At 45.7% G+C, this 17,529-nt stretch overlaps 1 protein-coding gene across 1 annotated transcript in view; it reads right to left on the bottom strand.

Moving 5' to 3' along the window:
- The window catches only part of LOC124798794, an 83,624-nt gene that overhangs the window by 64,196 nt on the left and 1,899 nt on the right, over positions 1 to 17,529 (bottom strand). Inside the window, exon 2 of the mRNA XM_047262323.1 lies at positions 5,505 to 5,774. Within this exon, the coding sequence (XP_047118279.1) occupies positions 5,505 to 5,774 (270 nt within the window). The remainder of the gene's footprint in view (positions 1 to 5,504; positions 5,775 to 17,529) is intronic.

The raw sequence follows: 17,529 nt of genomic DNA, 5'->3' as shown, positions 1-17,529 counted from the left end.
GGCGACTGGGACTGTATTATTGGAAACTGCCCAGCCGTAGACCCACACTCCGGACAGAGGATGGATTTACATTCATAGTTACAAAGGTCTCCGGTTCGACTCTCGGCCACTCCTGAGTCACTTCTTTCACCTCTGGCACAGTTTGGTAATATGAGAAACGCCCAGATGTACATTTGTTCTGAGTCCATGGAATCTCACTGTAACTGGCTGGGTTAGTCAGTACGACGGTCAGAGCAAGCCAGCGCCATACCACCGCCAACAGGACTGTGTCTGGTAAAGTACTGTGGTGTACAAACCACTTTTATTTATATTTTTTGAGGCTGTGAGTTTTGCGAAAGGTATGCTTTATACAGATCCACTATTTCCTTAAAAGGTATGTTCGCCGTAGCTGAACAGTCTGTGACTGCCACGCGGAAGATCAGGTTTCGACTTCCGATACTGTATGGGATTTTTCGTTGCTGGGAGGACTGAGCCTTGTGGGGTCAGTCGAGGAACTACTTGATGGTCCCAAGGTCTGGACTGCCAGTAAAGCTGTGTGCTGATCCCATACGTGCCCATACTGCATCAAAATGACTGCACACCACCTAGTCATCTGGTTGTGATCGCAGTATTGTGTTTGTTTATATTGCTCTACGGCTTTTCGTGTCTTATTTCTACATAATTATTATGGCCAATACGTTCCAATTTTGTTGCACTGTTCCCACTAATGTTTATGGCCGTTGTTTCCATCTTTATCGGAGACCGATCTGAATTTTTTAATCGACGGAAACTCAATAAAATTTAAAAAATCCTTGTTTAATGAAATATGATGACTAGAATAACGCAATGTTTAAAGTTTGATCGCAATTTTGTTCTTTAATTTACAATTGGTTTTGATGGATGTAAGCATCATCATATGCATCTGTCTTCCTAAACTAGTAGACAAAACAGAGAACAAGAGAGGCACTGTCAAAATACTGTGCAGTATGCTGCAGGTGACCCCACTTTACGAGTAATTTGTGTTTATCACAGTTGTACTATGTTTTCAAAGATTTTGACGGTACAGATGACAACTCTGCAGAGCTCCTACAAAACAGTAGTGACGATCAACAGTAGGCTGTTTACTGTGGTATCTTAATGTTAAAAAGATGATATCACACGACCAGACTTTGCAAAAGTAGAATTAGTGCATTACCCAACACAGTAAATGCAAATGACTGTACAAATTTTAGAATACTAGTCGTTCTGCCATAAGCATCTAAAATATCACTATTAATGTCTACAGAGACTACTAAAAAGAAAACAGGTTAGAACTCAGATAGTGATCAATTTTGCGTGAGATTAGAGAAACGAACATGGAAAGCAATATTGGCACTATATGAAATTTTGGAAAGATTAGAATTGGACAGAAAACAATGTGTAGCGTTTATTGACCTAGACAAGGCATCTGATACGGTTGACTGGAAGTCACTGTTTAAAGCAATGCGTAATGTAGGACTTCACTGGAAGGACAGGCGACTAAATTTGAGTACATTAAGTTTTTGTACCGAACTGCATGTTAATGGCAGCTTGCAGAAGTCAAAAGGCGACTGAGACAGGATATCCTCTGTCAGCCTGCGTATTTAATATGTTTATGTGGAAGGCAGTAACAGCAATGAAAGGAAAGACGACGGAAATCAATATTAATGGTATGCATATTCACTGCATCAGATTTGTCGATGATATTACATTGGTGGAAGAGACAGAGAGAACCAAGTAAAATGCTAAAGGTTTTTAATCAGAGATAACAAAACTAAAAACGAATAAATACCAAGAAGACAAAAGGTATGGTTATAGAGAAGAAAGTAGGTAGGTAAGACTGACTTGAGAATAGGCAATGAGAAGCACCGAAGTAAACGAATTTCGTCCATCTTGGTAGTATTGTGGAGTAAAACAATTTCGCCTCAAGGAGATTAAGAGACCACTAACACTGTTCAAGAGGGATTCCGAAAATAAGAATCTTCTATTGAACGAGTGCACCAGCTTGCACATTAAGAAAAATTCTGTGAAGACCTGTGTTAGGAGTGTCTTCATATAAGAAAGTGATAACCTCGACGTTAGCAATGCAGGAGAAAGCCGGCCTCGATGCTGTGGAAATGTGGTTCTACGGCAGACGAACTAATTCGACTAGCAGATGAACTAATGAGATGGTTCTACAGAAATCAGAAGAACCGAAAGCTATACAACAACGGAAATCAAAACTCACTGGACACTTAGACATGGCTTTGTTTCAAAACCATTTTCATAGACAAGACTGGAGGGAAGAAAACCAAATGACGACCGAGAACATGCTAGATAAAAAATAGGAGCAGGTACGTGGGGTGTCCTTTATACATGGTGTTTACAAATGAATATCGGGGTTAAAAATGGTTCAAATGGCTCTGAGCACTATGGGACTCAACTTCTGAGGTCATCAGTCCCCTAGAACTTAAAACTACTTAAACCTAACTAACCTAAGGACAACACACACATCCATGCCCGAGGCAGGATTCGAACCTGCGACCGTAGCGGTCTCGCGGTTCCAGACTGTAGCGCCTAGAACCGCACAGCCACTCCGGCCGGCGAATATCGGGGTTTTAACGCTTTATAATATTTATTTTATTAAACTTACGGTTATAAATGATGTGTCAAATGAAAGAGCAACTGAAACTGTTTTACCAAGAACCTTATAAATGTTCAATGTGAGCACTATTTGTCACACGGCACACATCAAGTTTGTAGCCGAGTTCTTCCCAGACGTTGATAAGAGTGTCTTCAGTGATGGTAGCAACAGCTGCTTCAATCCGGTCTCTTAATTCAGGGAGGTCTGCTGGTAGCGGAGACACGTACACACGATCCGTGATGAAGCCCCAAAGGAAAAAAATCACATGGCGTTAGATCGAGTGAACGTGGCCATGCAAAGCAAGCCGTGTCAACGTTTGCGAAGAACTCGGCTATTGACTTGATGTGTGCCGTGTGACGACAAAAGGTGCTGACACTGAACATTTATTAGGTTCTTGCTAAAACTGTGAGTTGCTCTTTCATTTGACATACCATTTATAACTAAGTTTAATAAGTATTATAAAATGTTAAAACGGCGATATTCATTTATAAACACGCAGTATACTGAGGTAACACATGGCACAGGATAGTTGTTAATATCGTGTCGGACGTAGTGCAGCAATTCGATGTGGCATGGACTCCGTAAGTCGTTCAATAACGTGCCATACTGCCTCACAGCCGTCTATAATCGCGAAAGTATTGCCAGTGCATGATTTTGTGCATCAACTGACGCATCGATTATTTCCCGTAAATGTTCGAGGTGACTCACGTTGGACGATCTGGGTGGTCAAATAATTCGCTCGAATCGCCCAGAATGTTCTTCCAACCAAACGCGATAAAACTGTGGCCCAGTAACATGGCACACTGTCGTGCATAAAAATTCCATCGTCGTTCGGGAATATGAAGTCCATGAATGGCTGCAAATGGTCTACAACCAGCTGAACAGAATCATTTCCAGTTAATGACCGGTTGCCGCGGGGGATTAGCCGAGCGGCCTAAAAGGCGCTGCAGTCATGGACTGTGCGGCTGGTCCCGGCGGAGGTTCGAGTCCTCCCTTGGGCATAGGTGTGTGTGTGTGTGTGTGTGTGTGTGTGTGTGTGTGTGTGTGTTTGTCCTTAGGATAATTTAGGTTAAGTAGTGTGTAAGCTTAGGGACTGATGACCTTAGCAGTTAAGTCCCATAAGATTTCACACTTTTTTTTTTTTTAAATTACCGGTTGAGTTGGATAAGAGAACGCAGTCCAATGTTTTATACAGCTCCACACTATTATAGAGGTACCACCAGCTTGCACAGGGCCTTGTTGACAACTTGAGTACCTGGCTTCGTGGAGTCTGCGCCGCATCTGAATCCGACTACCAACTCTTACCAGCTGAAATAGGGTCCAGACGGTACGTTCACGAGCCTAGGAAGAGGCGCTGAAAGCAACATCGTGCTGCTGGCAAAAGCACTCGCGTCTTTCGTGTACCGCCATAGCCCATTAACGCTAAATTTGGCGCCACTATGGTAACGGATACGTTAATCGTGCGTCCCACGTTGATCTCTGCCGTTATTTCACATAGTACCGCTTGTCTGTTGGCACTGTACGCAAACGGCTCTGCTCTCGGTCGTTAAGTGAAGGCCGTCGTGGACTGCGTTGTTCATAGTGAGAGGTAATGCCTGAAATGTCATATACTCCGGACGCTCGTAACACAGTGAATCAGGGAATACTGAATTCCCTAACTTATTTATTTAGCTTATGGCATATAACACATCATATAGAAAAGACATAAAAATCATAAGACACAGAAATAAAGAGTAGTCACAGTGTGTAACATATAGTTGTAGATATAAAAGTGTTTAAAAATAGTGTATATAACAAACAAAAGTTCACAAACATACATCCAGATTTGTGACAGTCTATTGCACTTTCAGTCGCGGTCAGAAACTCATTGGGGTTTCCTGCAAAACGTCTCAGAGGGCAATCTTCCATGATGTGACGAATCGTCTGCCGGTCCGCACCGCAGTCACATCTCGGGGTGGTGATTTTACCCCACCTGTGGAGGCTGTCTGCACATCTGCCGTTGTTTGTCCGAATTCGATTCAGGGTCGTCCAAGTTTTCCGTGGCAAATTGAATCCTGGTGGTTGGACATTGATGCATGGCATATTCTGCGGGTTTTTGGGCACAGATTCTCTCCACCGCATTTTCCAGAGGTTGCCATAATCCGGGTTGAGAGGATGCGTATTTTTTGTCTTTTTTAAAGAGGGGTGTCTTGAGCGCAATCTGTTCATCTCTAGGGCAGGAACATCCTTATGGATTGGCAGTTTCTCGTTGTTCAGCACTTTTCCATACTCGCGTAAGAGAGCGTTCTCTCTGCGCAGGTCCGGTGGGGGAATTCCCTAACGATCTCCGAAATGGAATGTCCCGTGCGTCTAGCAACAACTACCAACCCGCGTGTGAAGTCTTAATACGAGTCGTGCGGCTGTAATCACGTCAGAAACCTTTTCACATGAGTACCAGAGTACTAATGACAGGTCCGCCACGGCAATGGCCTTCTACAACCTGTGTACGCGATAGTGCCGCTATCACATCGCTATTCCACGACTTCTCTCACCTCAGTGTGTACAGATATAAAGAGGACTGCTGAAGACAGGAATCTGTGGCTGCACAGAGAAGGGTTAGCCTTTAGAAAGAAGAAGACTGTACGTATTTAGGCTTTGAGGGTTTTACGATTAATAGCGTGGGAGGAGAGACGCACCTCCGGTACTCACGCAGATGGAACACTGTGATAAAGCAAAGGAAAACGACTGACCTGTGGGCGCGGGCTGGAGGCGGCGCGAGAGCGGCACGTTGTCGGCGCCGTCGGCGTCGCTGTCGGAGGCGGCGGCCTCGTCGGCGGAGAGCGCGCCCAGGCCGAGCGGCGCGGCGGCGGCGCGGTCGGGCGGCGGCGGCAGCGAGCAGCGGTGCCTGGCGCCGCGCCGCAGCAGCACCACGCCCTTGGCGTCGGTGCGCAGCGACGCGGGGCAGCCGCGCGTCGCGCACGTCCAGCGCACGCTGCCGTCCGCGTTGGCGCGCGCGCGCGTGTAGCGCCGCCCGGCCACCACCAGGTCCACGCCGCCGCCCACGCCGCCCACGGCGCCGCCCACGCTGCAGCCGCTGCTCCAGCTCGCCCCGCTGCTCACGCTCGCCGCCGGGCTGCAGTCGCGGCCGCCGCGCGCGCCTCGCAGCGGCATCGCTCTGAAACACGGAAAACTCGCACTGCGACACGCGATCTCGTTCCCGATCTTACTTGGCTGTTGCAGTTAAAGGGACCAAACTGCGAGGTGATGATTCCCTTCATCCTATACAGGGTGCTACAAAAAGCAACGGCCAAACTTTCAGGAGACATTCCTCACACACAAATAAAGAAAAGATGTTATGTGGACATGTGTCCGGAAACGCTTAATTTCCATGTTAGAGCTCATTTTAGTTTCGTCAGTCTGTACTGTACTTCCTCGATTCACCGCCAGTTGGCCCAATTGAAGGAAGGTAATGTTGACTTCGGTGCTTGTTTTGACATGCGACTCATTGCTCTACAGTACTAGCATCAAGCACATCAGTACGTAGCATCAACAGGTTAGTCTTCATCACGAAAGTGCTTCTGCAGTCAGTGCAATGTTTACAAATGCGGAGTTGGCAGATGCCCATTTGATGTATGGATTACCACGGGGCAATAGCCGTGGCGCGGTACGTTTATATCGAGACAGATTTCCAGAACGAAGGTGTCCCGACAGGAAGACGTTCGAAGCAATTGATCGGCGTCTTAGGAAGCACGGAGCATTCCAGCCTATGACTCGGGACTGGGGAAGACCTAGAACGACGAGGACACCTGCAATGCACGAGGCAATTCTTCGTGCAGTTGACGATAACCCTAATGTCACCGTCAGAGAAGTTGCTGCTGTACAAGGTAACGTTGACCACGCCACTGTATGGAGAGTGCTACGGGAGAACCAGTTGTTTCCGTACCATGTACAGCGTGTGCAGGCACTATCAGCAGCTGATTGGCCTCCACGGGTACACTTCTGCGAATGGTTCATCCAACAGTGTCTCAATCCTCATTTCAGTACAAATGTTCTCTTTACGGATGAGGCTTCATTCCAACGTGATCAAATTGTAAATTTTCACAATCAGCATGTGTGGGCTGACCAGAATCCGTACGCAATTGTGCAATGACGTCATCAACACAGATTTTCTGTGAACGTTTGGGCAGGCATTGTTGGTGATGTCTTGATTGGGCCCCATGTTCATCCACCTACGCTCAATGGAGCACGTTATGATGATTTCATACGGGATACTCTACCTGTGCTGCTAGAACATGTGCCTTTACAAGTACGAAACAACATGTGGTTCATGCACGATGGAGCTCCTGCACATTTCAGTCGAAGTGTTCGTACGCTTCTCAACAACAGATTCGGTGACCGATGGATTGGTAGAGGCGGACCAATTCCATGGCCTCCACGCTCTCCTGACTTCAACCCTCTTGACTTTCATTTATGGGGGCAATTGAAAGCTCTTGTCTACGCAGCCCCGGTACCAAATGTAGAGACTCTCCATGCTCGTATTGTGGACGGCTGTGATACAATACGCCATTCTCCAGGGCTGCATCAGCGCATCAGGGATTCCATGCGACGGAGGGTGGATGCATGTATCCTCACTAACGGAGGACATTTTGAACATTTCCTGTAACAAAGTATTTGAAGTCACGCTGGTACGTTCTGTTGCTGTGTGTTTCCATTCCATGATTAATGTGATTTGAAGAGAAGTAATAAAATGAGCTGTAACATGGAAAGTAAGCGTTTCCGGACACATGTCCACATAACATATTTTCTCTCTGTGAGGAATGTTTTCTGAAAGTTTGGCCGTACCTTTTTGTAACACACTGTATGTATCAAACCGGGAATAGCCCTCAGAAGGATACAAAAGGCAAATCTCGGGAAGCCCGACAGTAAGCAAGATACAGAGAGACAGAGATAAAATCGAAGACTAATAGGAGAGGAGTGAGAGTGGGCGAGCCGCTCTGACCAGAACGCAGTTTAAGCTCCTCAGAGTTCGCCACGAGCCGAGAGACGCACCCTCCGAATCCCACCAGCATCACCTCACCGTGTTACCCCAAGGATTGGCTGGTTGGTCGATTTGGGGGAGGGGACCAATCAGCGAGGTCTTCGGTCCCATCATATTAGGGAAGGATGGCGAAGAAAGTCGGCCGTACCCTTCCCGAAGAACCATCCCGGCATTTGCGTGAAGCGATTTAGGAAAATCGCAGAAATCCTAAATGAAGATGGCGGGACGCGGGTTTGAACCGTTGTCCTCTCGAACGCGAGTCCATGGTGCTAACCACTGCGCCAACTCGCTCGGTACACCATGGAAACGAACACAGCCAAGATGACGAAAGATTAGGAAAAGTAAACATTAAAAACGGCAAACAAAAGAACACGGAGAATGAAAGTGTGGGCAGGGTAGGGGCCAGACCAAACCGCCGAGCTAGGGCCGCCATGGGAACCCTGGGCTAGAGCACGCGAGCCGTGCCTCAGGCAGTCAATTTGGCCGAACTGCCCCACCTCACAGAGTAGAAGCGTCCTTCACCTTACTTGAACTGCCTGTGCCACGCCTAGACGTTTGCAACCGACATTCAGTCCTCTCCGTACACTTGTCCCATTCTTCGATGAATTTCCCTTCCCCGCACTCCTTCCGCCTTAGAGAAACGCAGTACACCCCTTTGCTGTTCTACTGAAGCCTGCATTTTACAGTTTCCAGCGCGGCTGAGTGCGTGTCCGCCCACGTACCTCTAGCGGCGGTACCTCTTACAGGGACCACTTCTTCCGTAGACAATGGCATCCCCATCCCTTCAGAGATTTTCATTTTACAGCCTCCGCTTTGTTTCTTTTTAAATAGCCGTAAAGAGTCGCAGGATGCTGATATAAACTATCAGACTGATACAAAGAGGTGGCAAGCGACATATAACTTATGGTCCAATGGATAGCTCGGTGGTTCTCCGACTCATCAAGCAGCGAAAGACCACGAAACAGTGTAGCAGGAAAGGAAAGAAACGAGGGTCAAATGGTTCAAATGGCACTATTTGACTTAACATCTGAGGTCATCAATCCCCTAGAACTTAGAACTACTTAAAGCTAACTAACCTAAGGACATCACATACATCGATGACCTAGGCAGGATTCGAACCTGAGACCGTAGCAGTTGCGCGGTTCCGGACCGAAGCGCCTAGAACCGGTCGGCAACAGCAGCCGGCAAGAAACGAGGAAATAACTCTGTCCTGCGTGTCAAAGAAAAGATTGGTTCAAATGGTTCAAATGGCTCTGAGCACTATGGGACTCAACTGCTGAGGTCATTAGTCCCCTAGAACTTAGAACCAGTTAACCCTAACTAACCTAAGGGGATCACAAACATCCATGCCCGATGCAGGATTCGAACCTGCGACCGTAGCGGTCTTGCGGTTCCAGACTGCAGCGCCTTTAACCGCACTTCGGCCGGCTAGCAAAGATAGGGGAGCGTGCCAAGGGAGTGGGGGTAGGGGGGGGGGGGGGCACTACAACTATACAATGAGCGAAGGAGTGAAGGCATCGCCGATAAAAAGTTTTTTCCGTCAACTCGCGACGTGCACCGCGCATCGCCAGCACGTCGTGCAGACGGCTGCTTACGCCCTCGAGCACGCGGATAATTATAGGAACGTCTCAGTGTACTTGCGACCGAACGAAAATACGCGGTAACGCGTGCGCGCATGAGGTTGGTGTTCGCTACAACACGAGAACTACTAAAGTTCTGAAGGCCAAAAATACATTTTTGGCAAAAAGCTAAGTATTTGCTCGAAAAAACAGACGTAAACCCATGCAGTGTTAACACAGACATTTTACCGAAAATAGAAGCGGACAGTAGTGTTGCTCGAACAGTCCACGGGTATACTGCCGGTTCATAGTGTCCAACGGGCACAGTATTTCGGCGATCAGACATGTCGCCATCGTCAGGTGCGCTGACGAACTGAGCTCCTGAGGGCGGCCGGCCGATTTAAATCCCCTCCCCCCCGGGCCGCTCTCTTCGCCGTCCGCGTCCGCGCGCCGGCGGTCGGGAAGACTTGGTCGTCGGAATCCGTCGTAGCGTCGATGTGCTAGCTACGTCCACCCTGGTCGCCAGTTCGTACTCCTTGCTGAGAGTCTTCTGAATTACATTCAATGCCGGGTCCCAATCCTTGCTGAGATTGTAGCCGCAATCTCGGTTGATAAGATCTTCCCTGGTGCGAATTTCGATAGCCTCACTTATAACGCTGTCCCAATATTTAGAGGTCTGAGCCAGCATCTTGGTCCGCTCATAATCCATCTAGTGTTTCTTGGACAACTCGGACAAACAGTGCTCTGCTACCACCGACTTATTTAGATATTTCAGTCGAGTGTGCCTTTGATGTTCTCGGCAACGATCTTCGATGGTGCGTACTGTTTTCCGATGTAAGTCTTCCCACAATCACAGGTCATTTGGTATATGCCGGCCTTCCTCAAACCGAGGTCATCTTTCACACTTCCCAATAGTGCCAGTGTTTTATTGGGCGGGCAAAAGACGATTTCAACTCGGTGTTTCTTTAGTATACGGCCGATTTTCCCCGATAGTGCCATTGTACGGAAGCCATCAAGTAAGTAGGTGCCCTAATGTTGCTGACAACGTTCTTCTCTTATTCGTCCTCAGGCGCAAATACGGAATTTCAATACAGTGATTAAAATACAGCGCAATAGAACACCTCTGGTACTGATATGCACAATTTTAACATGCAACCAGGTTAGCAGTTTACGATTCGTAACGACTCGGCAAGTGCTCACGTGTTTACATCGAATGTTTGATTAAGCTAAAGACACCATTCCATTAAAACTATGTCTGAAGTATCTTTTCAATAATCTAATGATTCATCCACTGTATTCATTTACATTCAAAACTTTATTTTCTTTTTATTCTCAGAAGAAAGACGACACTGTGTCCGCTATCGCTTAGTCGAAATTTGGCACACTACCTTTGAGATTTTATGATGAATTTTATTAAAGTGGTAAGTTGCGAATCGAAAGCAGCTTGCGTTTATATTTAATATTTCTAGGGAGTACTGGCATTCCTGAGAATGCTGTAAGGCTGTGATTAACCCGAAGGTCGCACTGGATAGCACAGTGCTTTGCTAGGCATGATGCTCCTGAAAGTGGCCTGCTATTGCCTTCCTCTGACCTTTGGACGCTTACGCACCCAGTTCCAGCGGGGCAAACACTTTGATGCGGACTCCGGTCCACGGAGGCACGTTTCACATACGCGTATCATTGCCAGAGGTGAAAGGTGCCCAAAAGGGACGCAAACAGTGCTAGGGATGACTAATATCTTCAACTTTTGTGGTCCTGTCCTCCTCAGTTGCGCGTAATACTACGGTATAATATACTAATATCTTGTCCCACACTTACTCGCTTGGACACTGAGCCACGCCTGAAGTCAACATGGATTTTAGAAAGTTATAAGAACAACAGTCTGAAGAAGATAGAAAAATACAGAGATAAGCATTCTTGCATGCACGCGCGCGCACACACACACACACACACACACACACACACACACACACACACACCATTGTTTCTGATTACTTTTTCTTTACGGTTGCCTCTCAATTACGTGTAACCATGCCGACTGTCTACCAGTTCCTGTCAACCGAGTAATTTTCTGAGTACAAAATGTGGCACTGCACGCAATTAGCGTACTAAAACTGTCGATGCTTTCTCGAAATAAAATGAAACACTTTACGAGGGGCCCCGAGGCAACGCATTTGCTAATGTGAAGAGCTGTAAGAAACGTACCGGTACACAGTAACTGTGGACCAAAAATTACAGTATACTGTCCTCTAGGACGTGAAAGGGAAAATAAATACGCAATCGATCCACTTTCCCGCTTTATTTTCATACAGATGTGACTGACTCGAAGACGTACGTTGTCCTGGATGTGGAGTGTTAATCAGAACGAAGATAACGCCGGCAGTTCCCCGGGGAACTGTATAGGATGGTTCCTGCTCTCCATGTACAACAACCATCTGCTGGACACGGTGTGCAGCATTCGTTCTGTAACTGCTGAAATATCAGGATGATTCGACTGAATTTCTGTTTGGTGCGACCCGGCCGCTGTGGTCGACCGGTTTTAGGAGCTTCAGTCCGGAACCACGTGGCTGCTACGGTCGCAGGTTGGAATCCTGCCTGGATGTTTGTGATGTCCTTAGGTTAGTTAGGTTCAAGTAGTTTTTAAGTGTAGGGGACTGATGACCTCAGATGTTAAGTCCCATAGTGCTTAGAGCCATCTGAACCATTTCTGTTTGGTGCGATCATTTGGAGGCCTGCTGTGAATATGGTGGTTAAAAGAATAGATAGGAGAAACATTCCTGTAATGTTGGAATACAGAGTTGATGGTACGCTGCTAGCTCCAGTGAAGTCGACTAAAGGCCTGACAGCGCATCTGTACTGTAGAATGCTGGTGCCACCCATTCTTGAGTGCTGCCCAAGTGTTTGGGATTGCCGCCAATTCTGACGAAAGGACGATATCGAACCAGTTCACATACTGGGTGCTAAATTTGTTACAGGTCGATTCAAGATCAAGTGCGAGAGTGTTACCACAACTGGCGAGAAGAAGACGCCCTTTTTTAGTCAAACGCTATTGAGGGCGTTTAGACAACCAATTTCTGCATCAAACTGCAGATTTTTATAAAAGAGGCCATTATCAAGTGCAAATTTTTGTGGCTTTAAGCCATGTTAACTTAAAATGAACTGACAAATTTATATGTCGTTGTAATTACTATTAAATACATTCGTGACGCTGTTACAAATTGCGAGCACACATATCCATATGTCATAAAACAACAGTAATCTGCCGCTGCAGTTTAGTGCATAAGTGCCTATTGATGGGCTAACGAACATGAGTGTCTCCAGACTATGTTGTTTTATGACATACGGATATGTGCGCTCGCAATGCGTAACAGCGTCACGAATGAATTTAATAGTAATCACAACGACATATAAATATGCCAGCTCATTTTAAAGCCACAAAAATCTGCACCTGATAATGGCCTAGGGCCGAAATTGCAATCGTGAAATAAAGAAAGTGTTACAGTCACTGGCCTAAATATGATGCCTTTTATAAAGTTCTACACGACTGTGAATCCCAGGTATAAAAGGTTAATAAACTGCAGAATCGTTGCTTCCAACATTCACGTTGCTTCACGACCGTGAGAACAATATATGAGAGGTAGGATTCGTACAGATGCGCCTTCTGCTCGCCCCACTGGCGAATGGAACACAGAAGGAAATGGCTATCAGTTAAGAAACTGAATCTGCCCTGAAGCGACGTATATGTTCCGCAGCTAAGAAAAGCTGTACAACATTAGCTGCATTATAAACGTCAACAGGACGCTCACGCCCCTCTCTCTCTCGTGCCCATTTACGGTCTTAATTCAGCCCTCGTACTGAGAGAACCACACTTTTCATTCATCAGTTAATAAACAGTTTACCAAAATCACACGTTGTTTAATTGTTCTGAATGCTCTCTTAAATAGCGTGCATATCATCACTTTTGAACGCCACGTTTGCGATTATGAATGCGCGAAACATCAAGCACAATTTAACCCCCCGGAAGAAAGTGTTCATCCTCATTGAAAAATAGGAAATTTTCGTAGACGCCATCCACGAACGGTCATGAACATTCACTGATATATCACATTCTCCGAAAAACCACTGTAACTCAATCCACGCCTAACTGTCTACAGCACCGGGCTTCGTGACCTTTCACCACACGAGCTGACCACGGACTCCCCGGCTCGTGAAATCCGTCTCCCATAACCAAAGCGCGCGAGATATGTCTCCTCTGATTGGGCCAGTGGCACAGTAGCCACTCAGCTTAATATTTCAGTTCACGTAAGTCGGTACTGCTGTCCTCTTTGTAATAATCGCCGTTCCGATATCAGTTTAGATGAGATTACACAGTAACACTTTCCTCGAAAGGAAACAAAAGAATATATTTAATTGCCTGAAAGATTAAACCAAGTTTTATATTTGTACAACAACAAAAACTTGCTGCTTGCAGTTAGTATTTTGCCCCCATCTATGTGACTCACATCAAGGCCGAACCATCGGGTTCCTGCGCTCAGTCACATTGTTAGTTATTCAGTTTCAATCGTTCCTACTTCACATACATTTCGCATACATCCCCTGATTCACTAAGACAGCGCAACAGATCGCAATTATATACGACATATTGGATAAAGAATTACTTTCTGTAAATTGAGAATATTAAGTAATCTACACTGTTAAATATAATACAGTTTAACTATTTTGGTGACAACTGAGCTTAAGTCGTCATCTGATGTACATTTAGAAACATGTTGAAGTGTCTGATGTGGAATGTAAAGTTATAAATTTTAGCTATCTAGGTGATTTTGTTGTCGAATTACGTCGGGTGATGCTGAGGGAATTAGATTAGGAAATGAGACACTTAAAGTAGTAAAGGAGTTTTGCTGTTTGGGGAGCAAAATAACTGATGATGGTCTAAGTAGAGAGGATATCAAATGTAGACTGGCAATGGCAAGGAAAGCGTTTCTGAAGAAGAGAAATTTGTTAACATCGAGTATTGATTTAGGTGTCAGGAAACCTTTTCTGAAAGTATTTGTATGGAGTGTAGCCATGTATGGAAGTGAAACATGGACGATAAATAGTTTGGACAAGAAGAGAATAGAAGCTTTCGAAATGTGGCGCTACAGAAGAACGCTGAAGATTAGATGGGTAGATCATATAACTAATGAGGAGGTATTGAATAGGATTGGGGAGAAGAGAAGTTTGTGGCACAACTTGACTAGAAGAAGGGATCGGTTGGTAGGACATATTCTGAGGCATCAAGGGATCACCAATTTAGTATTGCAGGGCAGCGCGGAGGGTAAAAATGGTAGAGTGAGACCAAGAGATGAATATACAAGACAGATTCAGAAGGATGTAGGTTGCAGTAGGTACTGGGAGATGAAGAAGCTTGCACAGGATAGAGTAGCATGGAGAGCTGCATCAAACCAGTCTCACGACTGAAGACCACAACAACAACAACAACAACAACAGGTGATTTTGAATATTTTGCGAATTATTTCAAATAACAGAGTCGTAAAACAGTGGTCAGCTCACGTCGTGAAAGGTCACGTAGCCCGGTACTCTATGCGCTTTCGCGAAGATTGAGTTCGTGTTTTTCCGGAGAATTTGATTTATCAGTGAATGTTCATGATCGTTCGTGGATGGCTACGAAAATTTTCAGCTTTTCGAAAGGCTCTATAAAAATTTCATACCGCCTGCTTTACAGTGTCCGTAGATGTATAAAGATTCCAGTCCGAAAGAAGAACATGTAGAAGAAAACCGCTTCCCCGCACGAGCGTACATACTGAAGACCAGAAATAGCCGGTAATGGAGATCGCTGTTCTCGCTGCAAGGCGGAGAAACCGGTTTTGGAGTGCGCGCACTCGACGAGTCAGCCGAAAGTAAACTCTTGATTCGCGCGCCAATTAGGCGCTGTGTGGAGGCACTCCCGCACGCTGAAGCAAGGAGTGAGTGAGCTGCCTGCGAGAGCCTACACCCGCACAGGCCCACAGCTGACAGGCACTGAGGAACAAGTGAGGCTGGCTGGCGTGAGCGAGGCGCCAGGGACTGCCTCAATGATACCGTTACGTAGGGTGTCTTGCGCAGCGAACATTCCGGCTTCCAAATATATACAACTTCCGGTATGTCTGACTCTTTAGTGGTGGAGTAGAAAACGCACAACTACGATTCCTTCCGAGCTAATTGACGCAAACGCGACGAACACGTATGAGGAGGAATAAGGACATTTACCACAACCTTATATCCAACGGCGTTCTAAGACAGAAAAAAGTAAAGTTGGATGACAGTAAATTCTTTCATCAAACGCAAAATTTCATGAAATCTGCGGAACACAAAAAAGACGGCACCACTGCCTCTGAAAATCTTTTGGCTCGTGAGATGTCGACAGCTTATTTCAAATCAAATCACAGTGAAGAATTTTATTCGGAATTATTGAAACTGACGGAGTATTACTTAGCAATTCCAGGCCCAGACCCCAGCCATGAAATGGCTTTCTCTTTCATAAACGCACAGTGGCCATAGGAACGCAATAGACTGTAAACTGACGCGATCACAAACATGATGTTCTTGTTGTGTAATTTCAAATTATTGTGTCAGAGTTCCACGAAATGATTTATACGAAAAGCAACGTTCTTGATAACGAAGGTCGAAGTGACAAATATTAATTCGTAACTACAGATTGTTCTGAAACTTCCTGGCAGATTAAAACTGTGTGCCCGACCGAGACTCGAACTCTGGACCTTTGCCTCCCGCGGGCAAGTGCTCTACCATCTGAGCTACCGAAGCACGACTCACACCCGGTCCTCACAGCTCTACTTCTGCCAGTATCTTGTCTCCTACCTTCTAAACTTTACAGAAGCTCTCCTGCAAAGGTCCCGAGTTCGAGTCTCGGTCGGGCACACAGTTTTAATCTGCCAGGAAGTTTCATATCAGCGCACACTCCGCTGCAGAGTGAAAATCTCATTCTACAGATTGTTCTTTCTTCGTAAGTGTAACAAATTACCAGTTTTCTGACAGACGATTATCTTAGAAAGAACACTCAGCAATTAATAATACTGAGCACTTAGTTGCTATCGTAGTAGCCAAATTATAAGGCTGTCTACTGATTGTTGTTTAGTTTATGTACTTTGAGATTTAACGCAGTAAAAACTAACTAAGTAATCGCCCTTAAACGATTGAAAATAGCCAAATCACTACTTCCATGTAAACCGATAGTCCGGCAAAATGTCCGGCGAAACATAAATCTCAGTCCGGCTTTCCTATTTCAGGACCTGGCAGTTCTCAGCGTTACTGAAAAAGAGCGCAGTTCACTCTTGTTCATAAAAAGAGTATAATACCGGATGGCCAAAATCGAAGGCCGATACAGCTGAAGTCCGTGTGTTGCAATGTCCACGAGCATATTCTGAGATCAAAAATTACATTCGTTTCCGGGGAAAAAAAACGAACTCTCTCACAGGAGAAGCACGAACCACAGCTTGCTTTATACACTCATCTCAAAAAGGTGAGCTGGTAGATTTCGGATGCTTAGATTTCCAGACGGCATTCGATACTATACTACGCCGCCCTCTACTAATCACGATGTAGACATACGGAATATCTTTGCAGATATGTGACTGTCTCGATGAATATTTGACAGCAAGCACGTTATGCCGCAGTACGAATAGCCAACACGAACAAAAGCAACATCGAGTGTTAATGAAGTGGCGTAACAGAATATCTAATGATGGAATTAAGGCGTTCACAACCGGATAACATTGCTGCTGGTAAACATATAGTAGTATAATTGGTGGTCCACGAAACTCTTCTGATCGTAACGTTTCGTCCAGGACTGCGCTGGACATCTCCTCCGCTGAGTCTTGACGGCTGATAGGTCGGACGTCTGAGAGTGACATACATATTGTAGAAGAAGGGGCGTGGCCACAGTCACGCGTGATAAGCAGAGATGATCCTTGTCAAAGATAAAATTTAACCGTTGATCGTCGTTTTGTTAGAGATAAAAACTGTTTAGTGATTCTGAAGAGCTGCTGTCCATATATCGCTTAGTTTCTCTTCTTTCCTATTAAAATTATCCCTATGTTTATACAGGGTGGTCCACTGATCGTGACCGGGCCAAATATCTCACGAAATAAGCGTCAAACGAAAAAACTACAACGAACGAAATTTCTCTAGCTTGAAGAGGGAAACCAGATGGCGCTGTGGTTGGCCCGCTAGATGGCGCTGCCATCAACTGCGTTTTTTCTTTAAATAGGAACCCCCCATTTTTTATTACATATTCGTGTAATACGTAAAGAAATATGAATGTTTTAGTTGGACCA

Source organism: Schistocerca piceifrons, chromosome 5 (genome assembly GCF_021461385.2).
Source record: "Schistocerca piceifrons isolate TAMUIC-IGC-003096 chromosome 5, iqSchPice1.1, whole genome shotgun sequence".
Taxonomy (NCBI): Eukaryota; Metazoa; Arthropoda; class Insecta; order Orthoptera; family Acrididae; genus Schistocerca; species Schistocerca piceifrons.
Note: the sequence above shows the minus strand (reverse complement) of the source record. Positions and strands in the feature narration are given on the sequence as shown.